The 26350-nt window shown below is 36.3% G+C and overlaps 3 protein-coding genes across 6 annotated transcripts in view; 2 read left to right on the top strand and 1 right to left on the bottom strand.

Annotated features, from left to right (window-relative positions):
* The window catches only part of LOC126855850 (protein held out wings), a 35509-nt gene extending 14409 nt beyond the window's left edge, over positions 1-21100 (top strand). The window contains exons 2-8 of one of the 3 annotated variants that reach the window (XM_050603865.1): positions 3295-3428; positions 6532-6648; positions 7310-7453; positions 7889-7991; positions 8389-8688; positions 13764-13992; positions 18106-21100. In XM_050603865.1, coding sequence (XP_050459822.1) covers positions 3295-3428; positions 6532-6648; positions 7310-7453; positions 7889-7991; positions 8389-8688; positions 13764-13849 — 884 coding nt within the window. In that variant the 3' untranslated portion in view covers positions 13850-13992; positions 18106-21100. The remainder of the gene's footprint in view (positions 1-3294; positions 3429-6531; positions 6649-7309; positions 7454-7888; positions 7992-8388; positions 8689-13763; positions 13993-18105) is intronic. The other 2 variants (XM_050603866.1, XM_050603867.1) reach the window with 2 other exon arrangements.
* LOC126855839 (anaphase-promoting complex subunit 2) lies at positions 20597-24633 on the bottom strand. Of its 2 annotated transcripts, none has more exons than XM_050603845.1 (8): positions 24420-24633; positions 23747-24188; positions 23434-23669; positions 23153-23333; positions 22837-23062; positions 22568-22752; positions 21919-22464; positions 20597-21841 (listed from the first exon to the last, which is right to left on the bottom strand). In XM_050603845.1, the coding sequence occupies exons 1-8, from the start codon at positions 24492-24494 to the stop codon at positions 21402-21404; spliced, it is 2331 nt and encodes a 776-aa protein (XP_050459802.1). In that variant the 5' UTR covers positions 24495-24633; the 3' UTR covers positions 20597-21401. The 2 variants fall into 2 exon arrangements, with proteins under 2 accessions (XP_050459802.1, XP_050459801.1); XM_050603844.1 differs by having other exon boundaries at positions 23434-23672.
* A 71-nt stretch (positions 24634-24704) lies between these two features.
* On the top strand, positions 24705-26203 carry LOC126855854 (transmembrane protein 177). Its single transcript, XM_050603875.1, has 3 exons — positions 24705-24856; positions 25113-25257; positions 25334-26203. Exons 2-3 carry the CDS (start codon positions 25127-25129, stop codon positions 26109-26111), a joined length of 909 nt encoding a protein of 302 aa, XP_050459832.1. The 5' UTR covers positions 24705-24856; positions 25113-25126; the 3' UTR covers positions 26112-26203.
* The last annotated feature ends 147 nt before the right edge of the window (positions 26204-26350 follow it).

Here is a 26350-nt window from a genome sequence, read left to right on the forward strand (position 1 = left end):
CCTGCGTCGAAAAGATTTGCTTCAGTCTGTCAAACCCGTTAGACAAAGCGAGATTGACATGACGAGGAATTTTGGGGGATGAAAAAAAGAACATTTTCTACGATCTAAAGATTTTTCGGTCACGCTGAATCTCACACATTAAACGTAATGCCTAGATAGATGATGCGATAGATGAGAGCGGATATGATGACTTCATGCAGCGAAGGAGAGAGTGAAGAGGGCGGGCAGGGGGAGGGAAGGGGGAGAGGGCTTGTCTAATACCGTTCGTGTACGTCTTTGGAGGACGATCCCTCAGCTTCCGAGCGATATGCGGATCGTGTGATGTGCGTGTGCGCGCATGTGTATGTGTGTGTGTCTCATCCGATTACAACATCGGTGATCTCATGCCGCCGATGCCGCACCGTGATTTCTACCGGCCGCGTACACCCACGTGTACATATACTTACGCTCGTGTGTCACTTGTGATGCACTTGTAGGGACATACGATCCGAATGATCGATGCTCGCATGAATCGTCGCTGTTCCCGACGGCGCACGCTTCTAACTACGTAAATAAGGCCGCTCGCTGATCTCTCGTCATGTTGACATTGAACGAAGACACGGTTGAGAGCTCTGCTGTCTCTCTTTCTCCCTCTCTCTCTCTCTCTCTCTCTCTCTCTCTCTCTCTTTCTCGCGCGCGCGCGCGCACGCCCGTATTTTGCATGCGACGCACTCATGCGACTACGCGTCACACGCATCAAATATTTTGGAAGAGATCTCTCTACATAAGAGAGATCTAGAGCGCGAGAGCGAGAGCGAGAAGGAATGATATTGTGAGTTGGGAAAGAGGGGGGGAAGGGAGGGAGGGTAAGGGACGGACAGAAAGAGAGAAAGAGTAGCCAAGAGCGACGGTCAGCTGATGTCACGCAGATGGGTTGCTCGATGAGCTGCGCCGTGCTAAAAGCGGCTATGATGCCCTCTTTTATTTCCCCTCTTCTCTTCCCTTCCCTCTCCCCCTCACCCTTTATTCCTGTTTTTCTATCTGCGTCTATCTGTCCGCATCTACGTATGCGTATAGAGCTGTGCGTTTCCCTCTCGCGTGAATTCCTTCTAACTAATCCGACCGAGAAGAACGTGACGCGTGCACCTCGCGGGCATATCGTGACGCATTCTCTCTCTCTCTCTCTCTCTCTCTCTCTCTCTCTCTCTCTCTCGCTCGCTCGCAAATCGCGGCGCGAGATGACGCGCTCCGAAAGGAGAGACTGGCGTGCCGGAGGAAAGAATAAATCCGACGATTTCTACTGGGAATAAGTATGACAATTTGCGGCGCGTTCGTAACCCGAGAAATTATCTTTTCACGGAGGGACGACGAGTAATCATCACGCGGAGAGATTAAAATGTCGATGACGGGAATTTTTTTTTTTAAATTTTATTGTAAAGTATGAAATGTCAGCGAGAGATATACAGCAATTTATTTGTGATATTTTTATGAAGCATTCTTCTCGACAAATTTAATATCGATGTTTCCTCGGCGAAAATTTTCTCAAACGACTTTACAAATTTTGTAAAAAAATTTATTATTGTCGTGACTCACGTCTTCTCATTCTAAGCTCTAAGTTTATTGGGTAAAAACAACGGCGTCCATTTAGAAACTATAATTGACTTCTCTTCAAGATAATTGAGCGCTTCATTAAAGGTATGCGCGTGTGAGATAGTGCAGTCGTAAACTGCAATTTACTGCGTAAATGATGATGATCGAATCGAATCGTCTGCAATTTTAAAAACGACATTTAATCTCATCAATACCAATACTTTTTAAATTTAATAAACAAATTACTCTTCAATATATAATTATATCTCTTCATGTAAATATTTCAAATTTCCGGAAGAATCCCGAGCGACCCAATTAAAAAAAAAAAGAAAAAGAAACAAAACCTCACCGCCGGGGTAGCTCGGGTACCTCGGGTTTGCTAAGCCCGTACTCACCGTCGTGAGTCCCTGAGGGGAGCGCGATTTTACACGAAAAATATCTTATCGGTCGCACCGCAAAATACCTTGTCTCGTGGATGATCACATCGGCAGGAGGAGGAGAAGAGCCGAAGAGGTCAGGCATGCGAGAAAGTGGGGCAGACACGGAACGTTGACCTTTACGTGCGGCGGATATACGGCGTTGTAAGAACACACGACCGGATTGCACGATGGGGCCCCGCGCATTTCTTTCGTCGCGATACATCGATGACCGTGTATGTGTGGGTACGTACATGTACGTACACCGATGGAGAGAATGGGACGACAAACGAAGTCACCTTTTACACGACATTCTACTTACGGCCGCGGGAGTTGCATCGAAGCGCACGTGGTGCCCTATCCGTGTTCTTTTTCATTTCAATATTGCGAGATGTGTTTGCGAACGAAGAGATCGAGGCATTCTTTATTTTTCCCCGCGACATAAGATATTTCTGATAAATATATAGAGGTAAATAATTACGATCCGTCTCGTCAAAGCGATTTAAATTTATTTTACTATGCATAACTGAACTTTAAAGTATAGTTTTTATTTTATTCAATTTTTATTTTATTTTATACAAATTGCAACGATTTAAAGTTATTAATCTGTTATTTAAAAAAATTGTAATTTGATTAAAAAATTAAAATTTTCATTATATTTAAATATTAAAAATACACGAATTTAAAAAAAATATCAACTTTTAGCTTTGATATTAATAAAATATCTTAAACGAAGTGTCGGATAGTTCTTTATATGATCGATGAATTGACAGTTCGCGTCTATATCAATTATTTAATTATTATTCACGCTATAATAAAATAAAATATCAAAGTATGATTGAAAAATAAAAAGAGAGCGTATCATTGAAATCCCTTTGTGATCGTGACTTAAGGTGGAGAAGCGTGCCACGCCCAGATTCGCAGCGCCCCGTTATTAGCGTTGCGTTTGACGCACGGGTAAGTTACGCACATATATGCGTGCGTGAGAATGCATGCGTGTATAGGTATGCAATGACACGAAACACGCGCGCGCGGCTCACTTATGTACGCTTTATCACAGTTGACAGCGTCACGCATTTATCGAATGAAGGATGCACGCGGTTTCATTTCACTTCGTTTCGTTTTCCCCGTTGACATAACAGTCAACCTCGAGATTCATCGTGAGATGACTATTTGAATGACGAAATTCGAGCGGGTTACACCGAGATCTTTCGCGAGATCGGCAGCGCGTCTTGTCGATCGGATGATTTTTAATCATCAGCTGTTGATGCACGCGCGCATTCATGGATCTTCTCGTTTCTTGTTACAGAGATCGCGAAGGTGCGGGCGAGTCTTTTTCAAATCAGCGGAGTGAAGAAGGAGCCGCTCGTCTTGCCGGAACCCGAGGGCGACATCACGACGCTCACAGAGAAGGTCTACGTACCCGTTAAGGAACATCCAGACGTGAGTATCGTGACTAGAAATAAAAAAAATCGAGTTTTTTTTTTTTTTTTAATGGGAGAAAAACTAAGTAAAAAAGTGATATTTTAGGATGTAACACTGTTTTTTTGAAACCTATTTTTGGGAAAGTAAAAAAAAGTTATTTTACTCAAAGTTTCTATTTTTTTACTACCCTTTTGATTTCTCTAATCGCATACGTCGCGTTGCACGAACGATACATAAACTTGGCGTGTACACCTCCCGAATTATTTTAACTTAAACACGACTCAAGGAGATGCCCATCCTCACGAGAATTACGAACTAACGAAATATTTCCGAAGAATGAGAACGTGAGACTCGGATTTTTTTGAATATAATTTCAATTATATATGTGTTGAATACAATACACGCGGAATGTTTACTCCCCTGGAACAAAAAAAAAAAAAACATGGAAAACCTGGAATTCTCAGAGATTTTTTTTATATCTAGGAAAAAGGGAATTCTCATGAAATTTTTTATTGAAAATTAAAAAAAAATTTTCTTTGATAATTCTGTTCTTGTATTACGAGTAATCCGGTAATCCACCAAGAAGCCAAGTTGCCTCTGTTTATATTATATATATAATTAATGGGTTTTAACAAAATATATATATAGTACATATTTTTATTACAATTTTTAATAATATAAAAAGTGAAAATATTATGCAAGTGAAATATATTTATCTTAATCTATTGAGTTTTATTTATTTATTTTCTTTTTAATACATTTACAAATCTAGCACTTGAAACTTAAGTGACTTTGTGTTTTTCTTTCGCACAAAAGCATTAGAAAACGCATGCATTAAAAAAAAAACTTACTTTAGAAAATTGCACTAAACAATTTTTCAAATATTCTCTCTACCTACAATTTTAAACAAAAATGCCTGCAAGACCGAGGCATCTTTTTTTACAAGATTTCAGTAGATACCCTGAATATACATATATTATATGTATATTCGTTACACGAATCTCGTAACGTTGACAATCTGGAAAAATTTTCCACGCGTGCCCCTTGCCACAAACGCTCGTTTCTTTAAGAAAATGTCCACGAGAAAAAGTAATTTTTACCCGAGCCCGCTTCACATATTTCTTCTCGCGGAGGAAGCTCTCTTACTCGTCGATCTCGAGACGAGAAATCGAGCGATGCGCGGCATGCACCATCGGACGTTATTTCTGTAACGCCCGAAATAGGGTTCGCGCCAGAAGAAACGGCTCCCTTTCCTTCTCCGCCACGTTTCTTCGTCTCGTTTGCATCGCGTCTCTCCCACTGTGGCTCATTGAGACGTAATAACGAGGTCGTGTAAGCTTATTAACCTTTCGGACGAACTTGTGTTCTGCCGATTTTCTTCTCAAATATATTCTCACATCAATGTTCTTTATTTAATTCATTTAGAGATCGAATCTTTTTCTCTCGTACGCGTGATTTTTCTGCATGAGTGAAACACGATAGATATCGCCCTTGAGTCAAGAATAGAGATTAAGAAAAACCGAGTTTTTTAAATTTGGGGAAAAAAATTAAGTAATAAAACCGATATTTTGGGGTAAAAAATTATTTATTTATTTATTTATTTATTTTTTTTTTTTGATAATTTTGAAAGATAGTGTCAGTTTTCTTCGAACAAAAAATGGGAATTAAATTAATTTTGTTTACTGGATCAATAATTAATTTCAGAATGTGGCTGATTATTACTTCGCATTTGTTTAATCAGTTGAGTTCGAATATTTTAAAACAATTTTGATTTTTATAATTTAATAATATTTTTTGATATTTTTTTCTATTTTTAAAGTTTTATAAAAGCTGAAAGAAAACTCTCAGCACACTTAAATTGTTGTTATTTTTATTATTGCGGATTTTATTATTGTCGCCAGAAATGAGAATAACATAGAACATGAAATGTGATATCTAATTTTAATAAATTTGCATCAAAGGTTAATAAATAAGTATCAAAATTAGACTTTTGCTTTAAATTTTTGAAAATTGACATTCTGAGTAATTAATAAAATAAAAACCTCATTTTTGGAGAAACTTAAAAAAAAACTTTATCGAATTTTTTACCAAAAGTTTCTGTTTTTATTTTATTATCCTTTTAATCTCTAGTCCAAGAGTAGGCATGAAAAAATTACACCGATCTTATCAGTGTGTGAGAATGATCTAAGACAGTGGCCATTGTTTATTAACTCATTACGGATGCTCCTTGTAAGCGATCGATTAATCCGTCCATTATCACGAGTGTACACGATTGGCCTTACACGAAGCACTTTGCACGCCCATCGACTAGATAACTTGCCGATTACCGATGCTGATTTTACAAGATTGGTAGTTTCCGATAATGAAAAGCACGTTATCAACGACTCCTGTTATCGTCTTGACAAGAGAGAAAACGCTTCTATTACGCGTTCGCGATAGCAAGTCTTATCACTCGAAGCGGTTGTATTGAAAAAACATTGAGCTTGCAATTACCTTTGAGATAAAAATAGAAAAAAAAATCATCATTACATCTCTCTGTCATAATCTTCTCCATCTCAAAGTTTGCATCTCGGCAGTTATAAAGTCTTCTCTCTTAACATAAAATTATTTATATAAAAAAGACGATTAAAGTCTTGGAGATACATTGAATATTTTTGAAAAAAACGTGCCAGCATCGAAGGGGGGGCTAAATAGCCGGATGATTCACCGTCTAAATTTACCCACCTTTATTTACCGGGACTCAACAATGAAACTAGATATCTCGCGAAGAACAAGTTTTTTTTTTTTTTTTTCATGGTCGCACAAGCCAAGTTTAGCGGGTAGTGTGTACCTTGCGCGTGAAACTAAATGATACATATTTATTTTCGACCATTATTATACCACGTGTACATGTGAATGCAAGAATATTGTATATATAAATCGTAGCCCTGGATAAGAGGGGATCGCATAATGATTATGTAAATTTAGGAAAGTGACTTTGAAGTGATTTTTTTTTAAGTCTCTTGCATCCTACACGGATGTTTTCCACTCATTATTAGTGAATGTAATTTTGACAAGTTTAATGATCTTGAAGGCATGAAAGTGGAAGGATTCAACAATCATTATGTTTGTATGATTACAGTTCAACTTTGTCGGGAGGATTTTGGGGCCACGAGGCATGACTGCGAAACAATTGGAGCAGGAGACAGGATGTAAAATCATGGTTCGCGGGAAAGGGTCGATGAGGGACAAAAAGAAGGTGAGAATGAAGGGAAAAAAATCGACTCGTTTCAAGACTATAAAGTTTCGCGTCAATCTACTAAAAGTGTCGCGTCTTAATTATATTAAAGAAATCAAATCTCTCCTCGCGAAATCTTCTCTACCTCTCGGCTAATTAATCCGACAGCAGCGACAAATGGCTTTAAGATTATTAATTGTGAGTGATTCACATTGAGCATTAAACTGAGCGCTGTATTTTTTCAAGCTGCACATGGTACACGAGCGAAACGCTTTCTCGTAAGTATACGTAGAACAAACTCCGTGTAATTCGACGTGAACACATTATCTTTCATTTTCCTCAACGTTAAATATGTGTATACGTCTATTATATTATTATATTATTATATTATTATCGCCGTGCATTTGGCTAACGAAGCTCAGTGCTTCGTTGATCGAAGAATTTGTCCGAAATAAGGATATATAAAAAATATACGACATATACGTATATAATTGTATTCAATACTCACCTCATTATTATTATTATTTTCTTTTTAATTCTTGGAAAATCGATCTTTTTTATCTGAATTTATCTGTGGATTGCAAGTGTCACGTGTATGTGTGTGTGCGTATTTGACGTGAGCGGGTTAACGATTGTTTTACATGCGCGTATAAAAATTGCGCGACGTGTTTTGATTACCTAGGAGGAGCAAAATCGGGGCAAGCCGAATTGGGAACACCTGACGGACGAGTTGCACGTGCTGCTCACTGTTGAGGACACCGAGAATCGTGCCACCTTGAAGCTCGCCCGTGCCGTCGAGGAAGTCAAGAAGCTTCTTGTGCCCGTGGTGAGAAAGTTCCAATTGTATTATTTCCTCTCTCCTCCCTCCTAGAACAGATAATAACAAATGTAAGCTGAGAATAAAAGGAGAGATCTCTCTCGGCGAGAAATCATGCTAGAAAGTTTTTCTTTTTTTCTTTCTTTGTTAGTTTCGATCAAGAACACTTGAAATAAATTACAGTGTATCGAGTCTTTTAATGGAAAATTTACAAAAAATCGATACAATGTATTAACCGAGCCATTGAAAGACACGCTCCGCGCCTCTAAACTAAGCGATCTCGTATGTGTAATGCGCGCCTTAATTATGTAATCAGCACTTTCATATGTAAATGGAAAAGATCTGTACAATAGCGGTAGTCGCAAAGTGCCTCTCTTTCCCCTCAGTAAGATGATTATCACTGTACCTCCGGTCGTGTGTTCTGACGTTAATGTCGATTGTTAGCAGGCTGACGGCGAGGATGAGCTAAAGAAGAGGCAGCTAATGGAACTCGCCATTATCAATGGGACTTATCGGGATTCGAACACAAAGGTTGCCGCCGCAGCAGGTACTGTTCGTACAACTTGTCTCATTATGCGTACATATTTTTCGACGTTTCTGCGACAAGAATTTTGGATAAGTTTCATGAAATCGAGTCTCTTTGATCTAAATGTATTCATTTCGTCCTTCGAGTCCTGTTAGATATACGTGGAAAGAAACTTAGAATAGATTTCTAAGAAACTTACATCTCGAAAAACATGGTCAAATTATGCGTGTCAAAAATTTGCTATGCGAATGCGAGAAGACAAGGATCCTATTAATATTTCTCCGTCAAATCCTCCATGCGTTTCTTCAAACTTTCCTCCGCCAATATACGCGGTTGTGCAAACTTAGAAGTAGAATCAGCGGAAGCCGGGGAAAGGCTTCGAGGAGTAGAAGCGACCAGTATTCCTTGTCTGTTGCAGCCTGCGACGAGGAATGGCGACGAGTGGCCGCCGCCGCGGCGGAGACGCAACGCTTGTTGCCGGGTCTAGCGTCCCCGATGCGAACACCGAGCGCTCCTCTGGGCGCCCCGTTGATCCTCTCGCCGCGGATATCCGTACCGACGACCGCCGCGTCCCTGCTGAACGGTTCCGGGCCACCAGGCTCGCTCCTGTCGGCCGGCGATCCCCATGGACTCATCTACACGCCATACGCGGACTATGCCAACTACGCCGCTCTGGCATCGCCGTTGCTCACCGAATACGCCACTGCTGATCATTCTGGTGGGTTGTTCGCTCGTTGAGTTTCTTCCGCGATCAAGAGGGAAGGAGAAACGCGCCTTCTCTCTCCTTTTTTTAATGAAAAAAAAGTAAATTAATAAATGAAACACGCGGGAAGCATCCTGATAATGAGAGATACATGCGCATCGAGACGGAAGAGACGGAGCCGTGCGCTTTTATTCATTATTATTATTATTATTACTATTATTATTATTTTTATTATTATTATTATTATTATTATTATTAATATTATTATATCGCGTACGGCACGTCGTTGGTGATTGGTGACTCTCTCTGCTTCATATACGATTGAGACGCGTTTACACAACGGTGGCTATTTTTTTTTTCTTTTTTTATCTCATAAGTATCGTGGTTAGAGCAACGAACAGTTAACGACAATAAGATTAAGAAAAAATTTTTTTTAAAGAACTGATTGTCGTATATAAAGATTTGAATCGATTATACTGATTGATTTTACTGCTTATTGTCGTAAGAAATTGTTCGTCTAATCGTTTTTACCCAGTGCCAATTTTTATATACCACACGTAAATTATATTCGGAAATTAAATTATTACACGGGGAAAAAAAAAGAAACGGGATTGAATAATGTAACGTTATCGTGACACTCCGATAGCGATCGACGTTCAGCTTCGCGAAACGTGACATCAAAAAGATTTTCAACGCACGTCGGTTTGCCGGGAGCGTCACCAATAAACACGTAGTAATACATATACAATCGCGTAAATTTTAAGACGATAATTGTTAATTACGAGCGGATCGCTCTTGTAGCCATTAATTGTTATTATTCACATCACGCGCACCATCACAGTTATCGTCATCGTCATCGTGTCATTATCTCCGTCATCGGTCGTCGTCCCGATCGTCATCATCATCATCATCATCATCATTATCATCGTCATCTCATCATCGTAGCAGTTAGCGAATTTTCGTAAAGATAGCTTAGAGTATAAAGCACAACCGAAATCAGTCATTTACTAGTCGCGTCCAGTTCAGATATTAATAATTACGTAAAAGCCTTAGCGTATAATGTATGCACCGCCTTCGTAATAATTGTGTCACGAAGATTCAGGGTTATCACATAGCGATATCAGAGCGTAGGCAGGAATGCATGACGGCCGTTATTTGGCAAGATTTTATCAGTATAGGAGGAAAAGGGGAGTCAGGCGAGCGTACACTCGTGGTATCGTGCTGTTTCGCAGGTGGATGTATTTATACTAGTCCAAAAGTTGTTTTTTTGTCTTTTTTTTTTTTTTTTACATAGAACCGACATTGTGCCGTTCGTCAGCAGCCACGTTTAGCCGTCTGAAATGTATCTTTTTTCCTCGTATTGCTTTTAGGGTAATACACGGTATACAAGAAAACAAAAATATTCTATCTGATTAAATAAAAATGTTTCGACGTTCGTTTCGAATTGTTACTATTTTAAGAATATATATATTTCGCCTTTGTAGATTTAATCTTAAATTTAGACTTGTAAAAAGTTTAGAGAAAAGTTTTTTCTTCACTTTTATTTATTTTTTACAATACGAAGAAGAACATACTTTTACTGTTTGAAAATGACGATGGAATTTAATATTTGGAACGAATTGCTGATTAAGATTTATGACCTTTTTAACTTTTTAATATAGAAATGTTGCCGTCATATTTACTGATGGATTTTATATATTTTTATCAACATTTTAACCAGATAAAATATTTTTATTCTCTTATAGATAGCCGGGGGATTTTATAGTGCCAGGGCGGTCGCGAGAGTGGATCATTCATGTAAATAGACTCGGTCACGTTATGCACGGGAATTTCAGCGACGTCATAGAGAAACCGTTAGATACACGACAATCTCGCGGAGAGTCGCATTTTAGCTATTGCGCGAAAAATTCAACGTAGGGATATTTAGGATACGCGAAAGAGTTTCCCTTTCCAGTCTTCATCCAATTTCCAAAATAGAATTCTCCGCAGAGTGGTACGAGTTACGCTTGATACAAAGTGTCTGACGCACTTAATACTTAATCGAACGAGAGACTCTATCTCTCGGGAATGTAATAATATATTCTTTATATATATATGGAAGAGTTTTTTCGAGACGCGTCTTTCTTTCCCCGATACAAAGGCATCCAGTTACCCGGTGAATGATCGCGTAAGAAAAGCTTGATAGATAGTGGATACACTTTTTTTTATATACATGTAAGATCTTACAATGGATTTTCTTACGTTCGACGAGAAAGATCCGTAACGCGTTATCATCAACGCGCATTACTCAGCGCAGTAATCAAAGGCCATTCATTTTGTTGTAGCTATTTTATAAATGTGCGTATACACACGTACGCTCGTGTGTATTTCAGAGAATATATATTATATATATTTATTATTTTTTTTTTAAAGTATATATATATATATATATATAGATGATATTAATGTTGTATTTGTGTAAGATAGGTTTTCTTTTTTTAAAGCTTTCTTTAGAATTCGAATTTAGTATAAATTTCGACGAAGAGATGTTTATCGTAGACTATAAGTCGCAGCTTAGAGACGTTTTTCTCCTTATTAAACAAAGAAATCGATCGTTTTTTTTTTTAATTAATCTATCGATAGAACGGTGATGGTATAATACATTAACCGAATTTTAATTCGCATTTTCTTTCTCCTTTTGTTTTTCTTCTTTTTTTTTATCTCGCGAGTACATTTTACGACACGCTTGATTACGCTTAGAGATGTTATAACTACAAAGTACCACTAGAATCCCAATCGATATCCCTCGGGTTGATCTAACAAAGCAACTAAACAACTAACAACTCGATCCGTCCACCTCTCTTACGAAACTCACTCCACATTGTTTCTCTTACACTATCACTCGTCCCGAATGTACACCCGTACCTCTAATTACGTAACTCTTTGCAGCGATGTAATTACGCGAATCGCTTAGCGCAACGATAGTTATAAAAAAAAAAAAAAACGGGAAAAAGAAACATAAAGAGAAGAGCATTCGATCGCGAGGTTTTCAAGAGATAGCAGCTCTTTTTTTTTTTATTCGAGAAGACGTAATGACGAATTTAAAATCAATCGAGATGATTATCATTATTGTTCGCAATTGTCGGCAATAAAATTAGAAAACAATTTAGCGAGAACTCGTATCTCATCAACGTAGACAGAAATTGAATCTATCGCGCGACACGCCATATAATGTTACAAATGGCTGGTGATAGGTAGTCTGTAATAAATAAACGTATGCGTAGCGTTTTTTTTCTTAGACGGGCAAGACAGTATATAGGTGGAGGGAGAATATACCCAGGGACCAAACAATATTTTGAGGACTGATGGTTCTAGCGTTTACTTGTAGCAAATTCAGAGACGATACAGATAAGAGACTATGCGTTGAAAAGTATATACTTTCTCTTTTATTTTATTTTATTTCTTATTTTGTTTATTTGTGTTTTCTAATCGCGCGTCCATGTCCCCGCAACAAAGGAGAATCGAATGACGATTAGTTAGCGCACGTACAATATTTATACGGATTATTATTTTATAGATATGCAATACTCTTTTGATGACATAGTCTTTAAATAATATTAAAATTCGCGTTTTGCAAATTATATATACATATATATATCTTATATTATATTATTTTATACGTTTATTTAATTTTATTTTTATAAAGTTTTAGCCATTATATAGATATATTTATACGAGGTTAAGGGCCGAAGCAACGGATAGATGTAATCTCAATACTCATTGTTGTTAGGAACGAGTATGTTGGATACATTTTAGATTACATGACAAAGATTTACCTGATTTTCTCGACAAGAATCAAAAATGAGATCTTGATTTCTCTAAGAGTGAGAAGAAACTCGGTGACAAATAGGTTTTCTCAAGTATTTAATGAATTTTTATATATACGCAACACACATGTAAAAAAAATCTCTCACGTACCTATAAACGTCGATAGTGACAAAGAGATATGTATATTTGTAGAGATAATATGGTAGGCTTTAATGAAATGTATAATAAGTAAGTAAGTAAGTGCGTGTCTCCGACAAAAAGCCGTATCTCGCTTCTCACGAAATGTCAAAATATTTTTAACACAGAATTTTTCAGGGATGCACGATTTCTTTCACTGATAATAATATTTTTACAGAGTGTTGTGGTAGGACGAGCAAGCTTACCACAAGCCTAAGGAACACGATCGAACGTAAGCTACGAGAGATCGAGACGAGCATGTGTCGAAACCACATGAAAATCACTATTCTGTCAATACTGAGGTATCTTTAAGTAACGAGATTTTCACAGGAGTAAATATTAATAAATCTGAAATAATGTATAAGCTTTATTCAATATTTGAAATCATATTCTTATTAAAAAAAAAAAATCAATTTGAATCTCTCGCTCATTCAGAAATATCTCAATATTGAATCGCGGTGTCTCTACATATGTATTCCATGTTCGCGATGCTTAAAGTCAAATGACATGCATAAAGGACATGCTTCTTTACATGCATGCGTGTCAGCGAGTATCGTGTCAATACCGAGCAGTATTTCGCGCGAGTCAAGCATTTAGTAGCTTCTCCGTGTTAGTTCACTCCCCTGGGAGAGACGGAGATGTGATGAAGAAAGTTATAAACTCGTGGCTCGCGTATCGATCGTGATCCATAGGCAACAATCAGTAGTAATCCCGGCGGTGCTGTTACGAATTGCGGAGCAAGAGAAGCTGTCTTGATACTCTCTCCGCTCGTCTAGCGAAGAAAATCGTTTCTGTCTTGTAGAAATCACGGGCTCTCCAATTCGTAACAACACCGGAATCCGTTGCATATGAAGGAGAGAGAGAGAGAGAGAGAGAGAGAAAGAAAGATACTCTGGTATAATAATAATATCCACACCGGACAAGATCTCTCTCTCCCTTTATATGAAACGAGTTTCTCTCCGGTGTGTGTGTCGTTTGCATTGATAATAGCGGCAAGATTCTAGATTTTATAGGCTGACGGAACGGGACGCGAAAGTGTCCGCTGAAAGTGACTCTCGACATGGCTTCTCGGTCATATGTACTCATGCTATGTATGTTGGCAACAGGCGCAGCGGCGGCCGCTGCCAAGCAGCGTAGACACCTGGGTCAGATCCGCGAGCACCCTTATCAAAGGGCCGGCGCTCTCTCGTGAACACACAGAGACAGCGCGAGTATACAAAGAGAGAGAGAGAGAGAGAGAGAGAGAGAGAAAGAAAAAGAGAGAGAGAGAGAGAGCGAGAAAGAGAGAAAAAGAGAGAGAGAGAAAAAGCACTGTTCTCGCACCAACGCGGAAAGGTTAGTGTCTTCACAGACATTATTAAATTCTCTCTTTTGTCCTCTTAATTTTTTTTTTCCACCACCTTCATCTTTCTTGCAGTCTCGACGTCTACGAATGATCGGGACGCTCTTTTGCCCTCTACGGATTCGTTCCTATATCAAGATCCGAAGGTATAATAATTATTATCATCGTTCTTGAATAGGAATAAATCTGCTAAGAGTTATATATCAGCGATCTTGAATTATCCATCAGACGAAAAGCGTCCCCATCATTCTGTGACCGACAATTATATTATATTACGTCGCTTTACCATTTATATTACGACGAGATCCGCGCAAACACAAACGCGCTCCGGGTAGGTTTTTTTTTTATTTTTTTTTTTTTTAGCAGTGAAAACCCGCGGTGAAAAATACATACCTTCATAGACGTGTCTCCTCTCTTGGATGTCAGTTCGGAGAGCTTTCACTCGGCTTTTGTTAGCAGTAGCGGTGTTGTGCCTGCGCGCCTCGTCCTGTGTACCTGACGCCGCACCGATCTACATCGGTTGTTTTATTCTCATTATCAAATTACTTTACTTTTCTCTTACACACGTATATATATATATATATATATATATATATATATATATATATATATATACATACGCGGATTGTACTTCCGGTGATCGGATACGGAAGAGTTGATTAATGTCGCAGTGTATACATATATGTCCCCCTACCTCCGAGAAATAGGTCGCACTTTCCTCAGACCTGCAACAGTGGAAACTTTCATTAGCCATAATAGTCGAGGTAATGGGAAGAAAAAAAGGAAGAGCTGAGGGAAGAGAGAGGGAGAGATTACGTACACGTGGGTGGATCGATGCGTGGGACGGAAAGAGAGAGAGAAAGAGAGCCCTTTCTTTATAGCTTAGAGTGTTGGACGTCCGGGATGTCGAAATATCGATTCGCGTCAAAACACAAGACGCAAGACGTGGATGCGCATCTTCTCCGTATGCATATCGCCGGTTGATTTTCGCGATAATTTTCGCGACACGCGATTATACTCGGATGAAAATAGAACGCGCGAACAACACCTTGCGTCAGGCCGAATCTATAATTAGAGTCACGGCCGCCGAGAGGAAGATTATAAAATATTTGGCCTGCATAAATCTCGCGAATCAAAAATTTCACGCGCGGGGATCCGATTATTCTGTCTCTCACAATCCTTTCTTCTATCGACAATTTCGAAATATAAAGTCAAATTTTAGCACGGATACTTTTAGACATAATAATTCACGCGATAAATCACAAGGTAGATGAAAAAACGATATTTATCAAAATATCAGGAAATTCCGTGAAAAATTGCTCGAAGACCCTTCTGGTGGAATCTGACGATTATTTATATTTTTTTTTTGTTCCAAAAGATTCACGCATAAATAGATCGTCAATCTGGAAATCGTTTTCCGACATTAACGCACGTATGTTTGTCCAAGAGATGTATACTTCCGTTGCAAATGTGAGAATTTAAGGGGCGGTAACGCGGAACGATGCGAAGGTTTATGCGATCTTATCCGGTTCCTATTGTCTAAATATAAATTATTATTATTATTATTATTATTATTATTATTATTACTATTGTTGATCATTTTACGATTTAATTTTTCGCAGCTAGAAAGATTTACGCGGGTGAATGTATTTTTCACGTACGCTAATACTTCATTTTAATCTTTTTATTTGATACGGTGTACGGATTAAATTGTTTTTCATTGATCTACATTTTTTTTACTTTCGAATCGTACAAAAAATGAAGTGGAGTAGCGACTCGCGGAGATGAAAATGCTGCCAGAGATGGCCCATCCTTTTTACATATTTTTTATCTCACTAACAAGTACTTTTTTTACAACATAATTGACATTCCTTATCATAGAGATGCAATTTCATTCTTTATAGAACGCACAACTTGCACTATCTTTATTTATAAAAGACTAACAATAATACTCTACATGCACACATATACGATTGACACCAATACCCGTGCGGATATATGGGAAACACGAGAACTATCCTTTTACGAAATAATTTTTTCAAATACAGTTTGCTTACAATTAATTACAATTTTTATAGAAACGTTTCTTTCCTGTGTGTATTTTTTTTGTGCGAATTGTTTTCAAGTAATGTACGTACAATACACACATTCACATATTGTACATATACAGCGTGTACGAATTAAGTATGCTTGTGCAAATATTTTTTTTTAAATTTTATTTGAATCGTGCTTTTTGTAGATTTATAAATTTATAGAATAGAAATATCGGGTTTTTTAGTTTAAATAGTTTCTAATTTTCTAACTATGTAATTAATTTTTTTAACACAAAGACGAAAGCAATCGCGAATTTAATAATTATATTTTATTTATATACTTCGATTTATATTATTTTTGGAAAAAAAGAAATTATTCACGCGAGAATTTAATTCGCGCCCATAGTTATACACACATGAATCCGTATGTACATAAAACATATTTTACAAGTCACGGATCAATCAATATTGGAAGATTCTACGATGAAACTGTGTTTAATTAATAAATTGCGAATATAATTGAAATGCGATGAATTTTAATTTGACAGATCTTATTTAAATTTAAATTTTGAATACCATTTTTATATTTATTTCTTTAAAAACATAGAGGAGTATCGTGATTCATCTTGGTAAAAATTAAAAAAAAAATTGAAAACCGTTTATTTTTAATGTTTCCTTGTATAACTTTCGATCCGAATTCCTCGTCGAATCTTCAGTTATTACTTGAGAGATCCACAACTTACGTTAATATATATATATATATATATATATATATATATATATATATATATATATATATACATACGAATATAGAGAGGTCTGTTTACAATAGCGTATATTAATAATAATAATAATATGCTTCTTTAAAAAAAAATTGCCTGGAATTGTACTACAGATATCTGTCCTGTATGGCACATGCAATAATCATGAGCCTCTGACACCTGCTTGCTGATGGGACATTAATCACTAAAGATCGATCAATGATCGGTACAATAATACCAACTTATATGTAATCAGAAATTCCGTTGTAATCTTTCTCTCATTTAATCGGTGCTAATGTGGTGGCAGGTGCACACCCAAGGCTGCCTATCTGAAATCATCACTGTAATAATATTCGAACATAACGTACGTGTGTAACGATTAACAATAGTGATCGATCGATTCTTTTTTTTTTCTATCATTTAAACGTTTCTTTTTTTCTGACATCCGACGTACAGGCAGCTACATTTCGCGAACAGTGTAGGGTAGATGCACCAAATAAATGATTAGTTAATATTTTAATTTAATTTCGTGCAACATCTTATTAATCAAAATTAATATTTTTGAGAGTGCACATTTAAAGAGAAAATATAAATGTCGTTTAAAAGCAGTAGCAATCAGAGTAGATGGAATCATCAGTGAATGGTAATTAATTTCAATAAACGCGATCGCTTCAACGTAAGAATTGTGTCCTCGTTCATTAGTGCATCTACCCTGACGCGAATCATCATAACGATGTGTCTATCGATTTACGACTTTGTAGCTGTTCTATACGCGGGGAGGGTACACGAACTATGTCACGTATTGTATTTGAAGCAAACGGATCTAATTGTCATCATTAGATGGATATATATATTCATGAAATAACAAAGTACTAGAGCTTGATATTCGATACGAACTGACAATTTTTCGCGTGTCGTTAGATTATTATCTTGTCATGACGTATATACAAGTCGAGAATGCTTCACACTAATAATAATATTACAAGGTAGCCGGTGCAAAGCAATGCTTCGTCAATTTTTCTAATTCCATACACGATATCAGATAACAATGATAATGGCAAGTTTTATATGACAAAAGTCTCTCCCATGAAGAGTCAATTCGAGGCAAAATTCTAACTGACGTATTAGTGAACTACCATATGCATATATATATGTTGATACACGGAAGCGTTGCTTTTCACCACTAACTATATTTCTCTCAGCTGGCGAGCTAGACACTTAATGTTAACGTCGGTCAGAGTCATAATCAGATTACTAACAAACTGTTTTTTCTTTTCTTTCTTGTTAACCCGTGGTTGCCCGTGGCCTGTAGGCTTGGAGTGCTAACAATGGATATCCAATCGCCCCGTGCTAACACCTGGACTCTGGAACAGCATCCCGCGTTCGATCGGTTCACCAACCAGCCGACCACCTTCGCCGTCCGTCCGCGTCACCAGCCCTGTTCGTCAAGCTTATCCATCATCCTGTATCCTCTTAATGTTCAGAAATGTAGTTTCTCTTTCGGCGACGAATTCGTCGATTGGATTCCAAGCCATTTCTCGTCGTCGTACGACGAACGCACGATATATTATTAATTCATATAATATATAATTCATTCTGCAAAACATCAGCGTTATAAAGTGCACTTGCATAATATACAGATATTTAAATATATACATATAAAAAAAATTTACATATATAACATATACATATATACATATATACATATATATATATATACATATATATATATATATATATATATATATATATATTATATATATATTATTATATATATTACATATTAATTTATATATGTATAATAATATATATTATATATATTTAAATAATATATATTATAATAATATATATTATATATATTTATATATGTATTTCATTCTCTTATTCTTTGGGCGAATAAATGCGGGACTCTTTTATTCCGGACTCGTTTTAGACGCAGGTCAAGTACGCGCAGTTCGGTGCAACGGTAGTAATTAGCGTTAGTTTTTATTACAAAGACAATAGTTCGCGATTATTTTCGGATATTTTTATCTTTTCTTTTCCCCTCAAAAGAAGGGAAATGATATTGTAACGCGCGAAATATTTTATTTTCTCTCTCTTCTCGCGATGACAACGAAATGAAATGTTGATGTTCGCGCTTTCCCCAGTACTTACGATTTCTACGCTGGCATATCTCCTTATCGGAGATGTGACAGCGCGAGAATGTGACAATATTAATAAAACTTAAGCGCGATGAGATATAATACACGCGCGCGTTTTTTTAGAAATATAATCGCTAAGAAGGTGTCGCGCGTAAAAGAAAGAAAAGGTGTGAATCTGTTTCTTCAACGGATCGAAGTCTCCGTTAAAGAAAATTGCAACCGATATTCTGTGTCTTCCTCTTTTCTCGTGTGACGCATCACAAAAAAAGCTCGAAATTCTGTACTCAACTCTCTTATATAAATGTGCCTTATATAATGTTAAACGTAATGCGGTTAAATTGAGCGGCGTTACTTTTTTTTTTAATTTAGATAAAGCTTTGTTAATATCGATAGTCTACGTAATAGCATTAGAAATGTGCAATCAAAATTTACTTTCTCATATACATATATCAAGGGAGAGAGAAGGATAGGATAAAGTTAACCATAAACAACACTTGAAAGTAACTTTTTTTCTAATGATCTTTTTCGTTGCAAGCTAAAAGAAGGATACTGTTAAGATATCTGTATCTTGAATCGCGAATATCCCGAAGAGAAGGCTTTAAAAATCCGTCATACGGATATATGAGAGCTACATGTATATATTGTTTCAGCCAAAAGTATTAAAGAGAAATACTAATCGCAGAGAATATTTTAAAATGTCAATTGTGCAATACGTTGATGAGAAAAGAACAAGACGTCCGTTATGAGACGTTTCTGAGTGTTGCCAAGATTTTTGTTGAATAAAATTGCAAATATTTGAAAATATTGCAAGTATTTGCAACAATGCACGATTTTTGAATCGCAGAATCATTGAATGTATTTGCATATATATGTGCACATAAATCGATACCATCAAATGAGCAAAACGATGGAATAAAAACAGACGAGGTATCGATTTGTAGTTGTGCTGCAAAATTATTTACAAGATATTATAATCATATGAATAAACAAATATGTATGTAATCTCTGTCCGCACGTGCAAGAGTGTTTGCGTGAGAGAGTGATTTACTTAATATTGATTTTATCGTTGTGTATTAGTTGCACCACTTTTAGGTCTGCCATATTGTACATGTAACGATTAAGAACGATTTCTCAGAGAGTTGCACGCGTTTATAAATCCTATGTATAGTCATCCATGTGTCAAATGTTATACTCGTTCTTTCTCGACAGTTATTTTTGAATTTTTATCCGAAGAATCCCTCTTAGATACCAATAGCTTGGTCCTTTGTGTATATATATATAAATGCTGAAAAAGCATACATACACATATACAGCTACACATTAAGAGTGATCTGAAATCTACTTATGTTCACATAAGTAAATATCCGACATATTATTACGTAAATAATTGATTAATTGAAATATTTTGAATATTATTATCCTTTTTATTAGAAAGCGCAGATTACTTGCGCATTTCGCGATCGATTATATACAAAAACAGATATGTATACTCTTTATGTATATGCTGTTTAATATGTATGCGTAACAACATAAATTATTATACATGTATACATAATGTATTATACATATGCATTGAGACTCAGTAGAACATCCGGAGGATACGAATAAATACAACCGTAATTTACTTTTGCGTTAAACATAATTGCAATTTATATATATATATATATATATACTTTTATTATTTAAAAACTTTTTCCTTTCATTATTTCTATTATCATCGCAAAAGTAAATCTCGGGGTAATTTATTTATTTACACTCCCCTGTTATCATATTTATAAATATGTATACAGATAAGTTAAATAAGAAAATATATATGTGCAAGCAATCTTGTTAGATCTTATATGGCATGCGAATTTACATTTATTATTCTATAGTTATATATAGTTTTTTTTGCCGAAATTTATTATATGATAATTTTTTAGTTTCATATTTTATTTTAATGTTGAGATATGTGCAGGATATATATGTGGCAATATTAATGTGTAAGTGACAATGAGAAGCTAATCTGTTTTCTGAAATCTCGGAAAGATCTGATTATGTGTGAATCATAATATACTGTATGCTACTTACGAAAGAAAATTTAAATGGTTTGCAATAAAAGTGCAAATAGTTTATATGCAAACATGTATAAATATTATGAACGGCAATAAAAATATTTTTTCAATACTCGATAACCTCCTTTTGACTTTCAAAGGAATATACAAATAAAATGAATGTCTCATCAAAGCATGTACATGTATGCTAATCAGCTAATAGAAAGGGAAATATTTACATTTTATGCGAAATATATTGAAATATTTATGTATAAGTTTTATTCATCAAAAGAAGTATCCGTTTATACGATAAGAAACCAGATATCGCTCTTAATGTAATATCACAAATTATTTTTCTATCGTTACAAACTATACTAACGCCGTTTCAATCATGTATTGAAACGTCAAGAATAAAATAGTGAGACAACAGAAATTTATGACTTTGGTAATCGATAAAAACTACCCGAGAGCAATAGTTGATGTTCCCTTACTTTCCTATCCAGAAATTGCCTCAGTTCCGGTAAACCGCATTCCACGGCGCCCGGCCCTTGAGACGCAAACATTTTCAACATCTGATGAATTCTTTCTATCGGCATCGAATCTAGATTCGTCAACATCCCTACAATATACGACCAAAACACTTGTAGTTCTTCCTCTCTCTGATCGCTGGCCGAGGCCATGATGCTTTCGGTCTCTTCCTCCTCGACGATGTCCGTCGATAAGCGATTCTTGGATGTACTCTCTTCTTGCAAGACATACACATCGTTGGCAGTTTCCTTCAAAAGGCCTTGTGACACCCAGAATGTCATTTTGCGCCGTAAAACAGTTGCTGGAGCGTGCATCACCTCCGCCAAATCTTGCAAAGCCCATTCACCTAAAAATCAACATTAATTAGTGATAATATCACTATGTAATTACGCCTGATAATAATAAATCGATCAATATACTTACTTTTATCTTGAAAGTGCAAGATAATCGTCGCGTGTACTGGCGTAACGTTTATGTCCAACTTTCTGTCTTTTAATTCAATTTCCAAACTCACATTTCCTAAATGAGGCTTCCAGCAGAGTGTTCTGTTTCCCTTCAAGGCCTCAAATGCCTTCACATACTTATTTAATTGATTCTGCACGATATTTGGTAGTTTCAATTTCCAGTCTTCCTTGAATGGCGGCCAGAATTGTGCCGACAATATGAGCGCGGAAGTGGGAAAGAGTTCTCTTTGCAGATTGTAACTAGTGTCGGAGTGAATGTTACCGTCTATCCTTTTCGAATCGTAAACGTCCTTCAGCATGACTTCGCAGTAATGCAACTGATTTTCTCCAAATCGTCTCTTCAACAATTCCAAGTGACGTATCTCGCGTTCAGTATGGTAGTTGAGTTGCGACAACAATCTGTCTGCCAGCAATGTCCGGTACTCGTTGACAAATAAATCCTGACTGCCATAAACGTTCACCAACGTAGAGATTATGTCAGACACTTTGCGCTGCGTTGATTTAGCTGAAAGAATAAATCTCATATATTTAAAACTGAAATATACATAAAGCCAGCCTGTACAATGCAGGCTGTGTTAAAACATCAATAATAAAATTTCGCGATTTACCAGGATCAGCGTCGACTGGATCCGGCATCCACTTTTCCCAGTCTTCAGTCTCGTCGTCCGCCGAACCATCGTCTAGCTGCAGACACTCGCCTTTTACCAATTCGTCGGCCAACTCGCTCGGCGAATCATCGAGCAGACTGTTAACGACAGAACGTACGGTATCCTCTCTGCTCCTCAAATAACTCCTGCAAAGATAAACATATTTGACAAATCGATATGCAAGAATTCTATATGTAAGAATCTTCTGCGAAAAAATGTAGAGATCTCACTTGATAGGTTCCGTAACAGCTTCCAGAAGAACTCCCGTCGGATCGAGATGCTTGAGCGCTTTGATCGCGGCGATATAAGCCGTCACTATATCCGGAGTGTTCACGCCGGGATGCAAAAGCCTCGTTTTAATCGCTTCCTGCAGATTCTTAACCAGGACTTTCCGTTGATCGGTCCTCTCAAGACAAATTCGAAGATCATCTACCGCGGGTTGTGACTCGGGATATTCTAAAAAAAAATATAGCATATATATATATATATATATATATATGCAAATATATATTTTTGTATGCATGTATATGTAAGTGGCGTATATACCTATTATTATATTAAAAAGATGATTGATTCTTATCCTGGTGTATGTTTCATATAAAAAATGAGATAATTTCTGTTTAAATTTATTTATGGCATTACGAATCTCATCACTAAGTGTTACCGTTTTCGAAGAGCCACCGGAATAAATTCTTATCAGCCAACTCATGACGACAGTTTCGAGCCACTGTAAAAAATCAAATACAACATTAATATATATAGTTATTATAATTGTATAAATATTATTATAGACTATATAATAAGATTAATGGAAAAAATTCACATACCTCTTCTAATGGAATCAATTGTGACACGTCAAACGTTTTGTCGCATGTTTGAATCACATGATTCTCAATACGAATATGTATTAATGATGTGAGTACATTTCCTACAAGTCTCTCCAATAATTTCAGTTCAATTAATTTTCTGTTTGTCTCGTGAAACATGTAAACTATTATTTGGCACTGACAGTTCTCGATTTCCTGAGCACATCCAATGCATTGAATCTCATTAATCGATGTATCTGCTTTAAAAATATATATTTCTGTAAAATCTCATATGTTTTGGAAATATTGTGAACAAATTAAGGTAAACGTTCACCTTGCGATGAGTTGTCCGAATTGCAGAATACATTAAAAGCAATTTTATAGAAGTGTTCTATAATACATTCGTGACACAGAGGTAATTGACTCAACAACGTCGCTCTCACGATGAGTTTGAATCGTGCCTCTATATCATTTTCGGCGCTTGATGGATTCATCGTCATATCCTTGTTCTGTCTTAAATATTCCAACTTTCTTAGAACAGGTAGAAACTCTGTGAGACTAATGTACAGACCATCCACGGCTGACTTGAACAATTCGAAGCCTCGTTGGCCGTCCTCTATATTCTCAAACTTTTCCCAGAACGCTGGTGCTACATACCAACGAATATATTGTTCTATATGATGAATAACAATATCCTCAACGAATTGTGACAGCTTCAAAACTCGCACATCTTCCGCAAGATTCGCGAACTCCTCCTCCATGCATTCTTCCTTAGTCTGTGAAAGAGACAATAATATAATTATTTCTGAAAATAATCAAAATATTCGAATTAAAAATAAGTATATCACAAATTTTTATTTTTAAGTAAATGCCTCAAGAAAGCATATAACATATACTCGCGTGTCGAGATGACAGTTTCTGTCAGTTATCGCACGCCAATATCATAAGTTATAATTCAGTTAGAAAAAAGTAAATTTGTAATATTCGTGATATATAATATATATTACATGCAACAGCTTTCCATTAAGCACTGGAAACGCGCGTTCTATCCGGACGAAAATATCCTCTCGATTCGCATCCATCTCCGTGTTTAAATACTGTGACTGACGTTGCTCCAAAACAAATCAATTTATGTGTTCAAAAATTCTATCCGCTGATAAAGTATCGTTTGATTGACCAATCAGGACAAAGAAATTTTTGCTCCTTTTGTTTTGATTGGTCAATTAAATGCTACTCCATCCTACAGATAAAATTTTTGAACGTATCCATATGTTAGCGTTCGATTAGGGTTAGATTAGGATAAAGGGTGAGACTAAGTTAGGTGCTATCGCGGCATGTTATAGTGCTATATACAATAATTCATCGAGTATTATATGTACCTACAAAAGGGAAAAATATTTTTAAAATACATTGTTATTAATTTTTACACGAAATATTTATCAACGTAAGTATTACACGAGCTATTGATTTTGATAACCAAGTCAAATTTTGAAGCATAGCTGATTTAGATAAGATACAAAAGGTACAATAAATAACAGCAGACTTTTAAGATAATTTTCCAAAATTGACTTGTGACACTTGTAAAAAATAGAGAAAGACAGCAAAAGATAAACGTCTACATATATATATATTTTTTTACTATTAAATCATACTAACAAGTATCAGATTCAGAAATAAGCTATATATAATTTCATTTTCAGAGCATTGTAGCAGAATGAATATATTTTCATTCAAATATAGAAACTTGATCTTGGGCATAACTGCAACTGCTGTCGGATATTACACAGTTCTCATGCCACATACTGTCTTTTTAAGTAAATACAGATTCATGGTAGCCAGATATCAGTAAGTAGCAGGAGTTATTGAGATTCGTATTCACTCCAAGTCTGTAATTTAATGTTTATTTTTTCCATATGTACAGATTTAGCAAAGAAGTGCCGTTAGGTTTTAAAATTCAACAAAGGATTCAGAAAATAATGGACGATTTAAAACTATCCGATGACATTAAGAATGTTATAAAGCCCTTCAGTGTGTTTGGTTTCGATTTATTTCATGCTGGGACACTCAATAACAAATACGGAGCGATACTGGGAATTCCTGCTAATTTTACTAATACGGCAGAGCAACTCCGCGAGAACTTGCAGATCAAGGAGGAGCCGATAGACTGGACGCGACAAGACGCGCGAAACTTCCTGAATGCATCGATGCTCTCAGAGAATGCGCAAAAATTCGCGATAGCGCGTGAGATTCTGCGAATTCAAGCGGAGGAACCATATTTCAATTCGTATGTACTGGCTCTAATTATAGCAATATTGTGGACACTTTACAACGCTATAACATACAGATTCAAATTACGCGACCAGAATGTGATACTGTGTCGTACGCTTTATTCGAGTTTCACCGTATGCGGTGCAATATCATGGTTTGGTATCAAAGATTATCGAAGTTACCATCTCGACAGGGAGAACGATGAAGCTTTGTGTAATTTAGGAGCCGATTATATTAAAGGAGGACAAGAATTTTATCAGAAAACGTTAATTAGAAACAGAGCTATAAGATCTCTCTTAGGGGAGGAAGGAAAACGTATATATACTGCTTATGGAAATGAACAGACTTTCTTGAGGCAGAAACATGTGCCAATTTCTTATAGTAAAGACTTTTTCGATTCTCGTCTGCAAAATTTGGATTGTAAGACGTGAAATAAATCTATTCTTGCACCTATAACTAGAAAAAGCGTTCTTTTTACATGACATTTAATCTATCCGAATAAACGATCAAAATTTTATTGATATTTGGTGCACTTGTACTCAACAATACATTTTTTTTATGATATTTGAAAAACATACCTTTTCGTTTAATTAATTGTGATTCAATCGCTTCGTGCTCGTATGAAATAAAATGATGTCGCATATATCCTTGTGAATGTGAACGCATCGAA

This window comes from Cataglyphis hispanica, chromosome 17 (genome assembly GCF_021464435.1).
Source record: "Cataglyphis hispanica isolate Lineage 1 chromosome 17, ULB_Chis1_1.0, whole genome shotgun sequence".
NCBI lineage: Eukaryota > Metazoa > Arthropoda > Insecta > Hymenoptera > Formicidae > Cataglyphis > Cataglyphis hispanica.

Coding starts and splice junctions, on each gene's coding strand:
- LOC126855854 (XM_050603875.1), top strand. CDS start 25,127: ATGAATATATTTTCATTCAAATATAGAAACTTGATCTTGGGCATAACT. Junction 25,258..25,333: donor TTCATGGTAGCCAGATATCA/GTAAGTAGCAGG, acceptor CCATATGTACAG/ATTTAGCAAAGAAGTGCCGT.
- LOC126855839 (XM_050603844.1), bottom strand. CDS start 24,494: ATGGATGCGAATCGAGAGGATATTTTCGTCCGGATAGAACGCGCGTTT. Junction 24,189..24,419: donor TTAATGGAAAGCTGTTGCAT/GTAATATATATT, acceptor TCTCTTTCACAG/ACTAAGGAAGAATGCATGGA. Junction 22,465..22,567: donor TCCAGTCGACGCTGATCCTG/GTAAATCGCGAA, acceptor TTATTCTTTCAG/CTAAATCAACGCAGCGCAAA.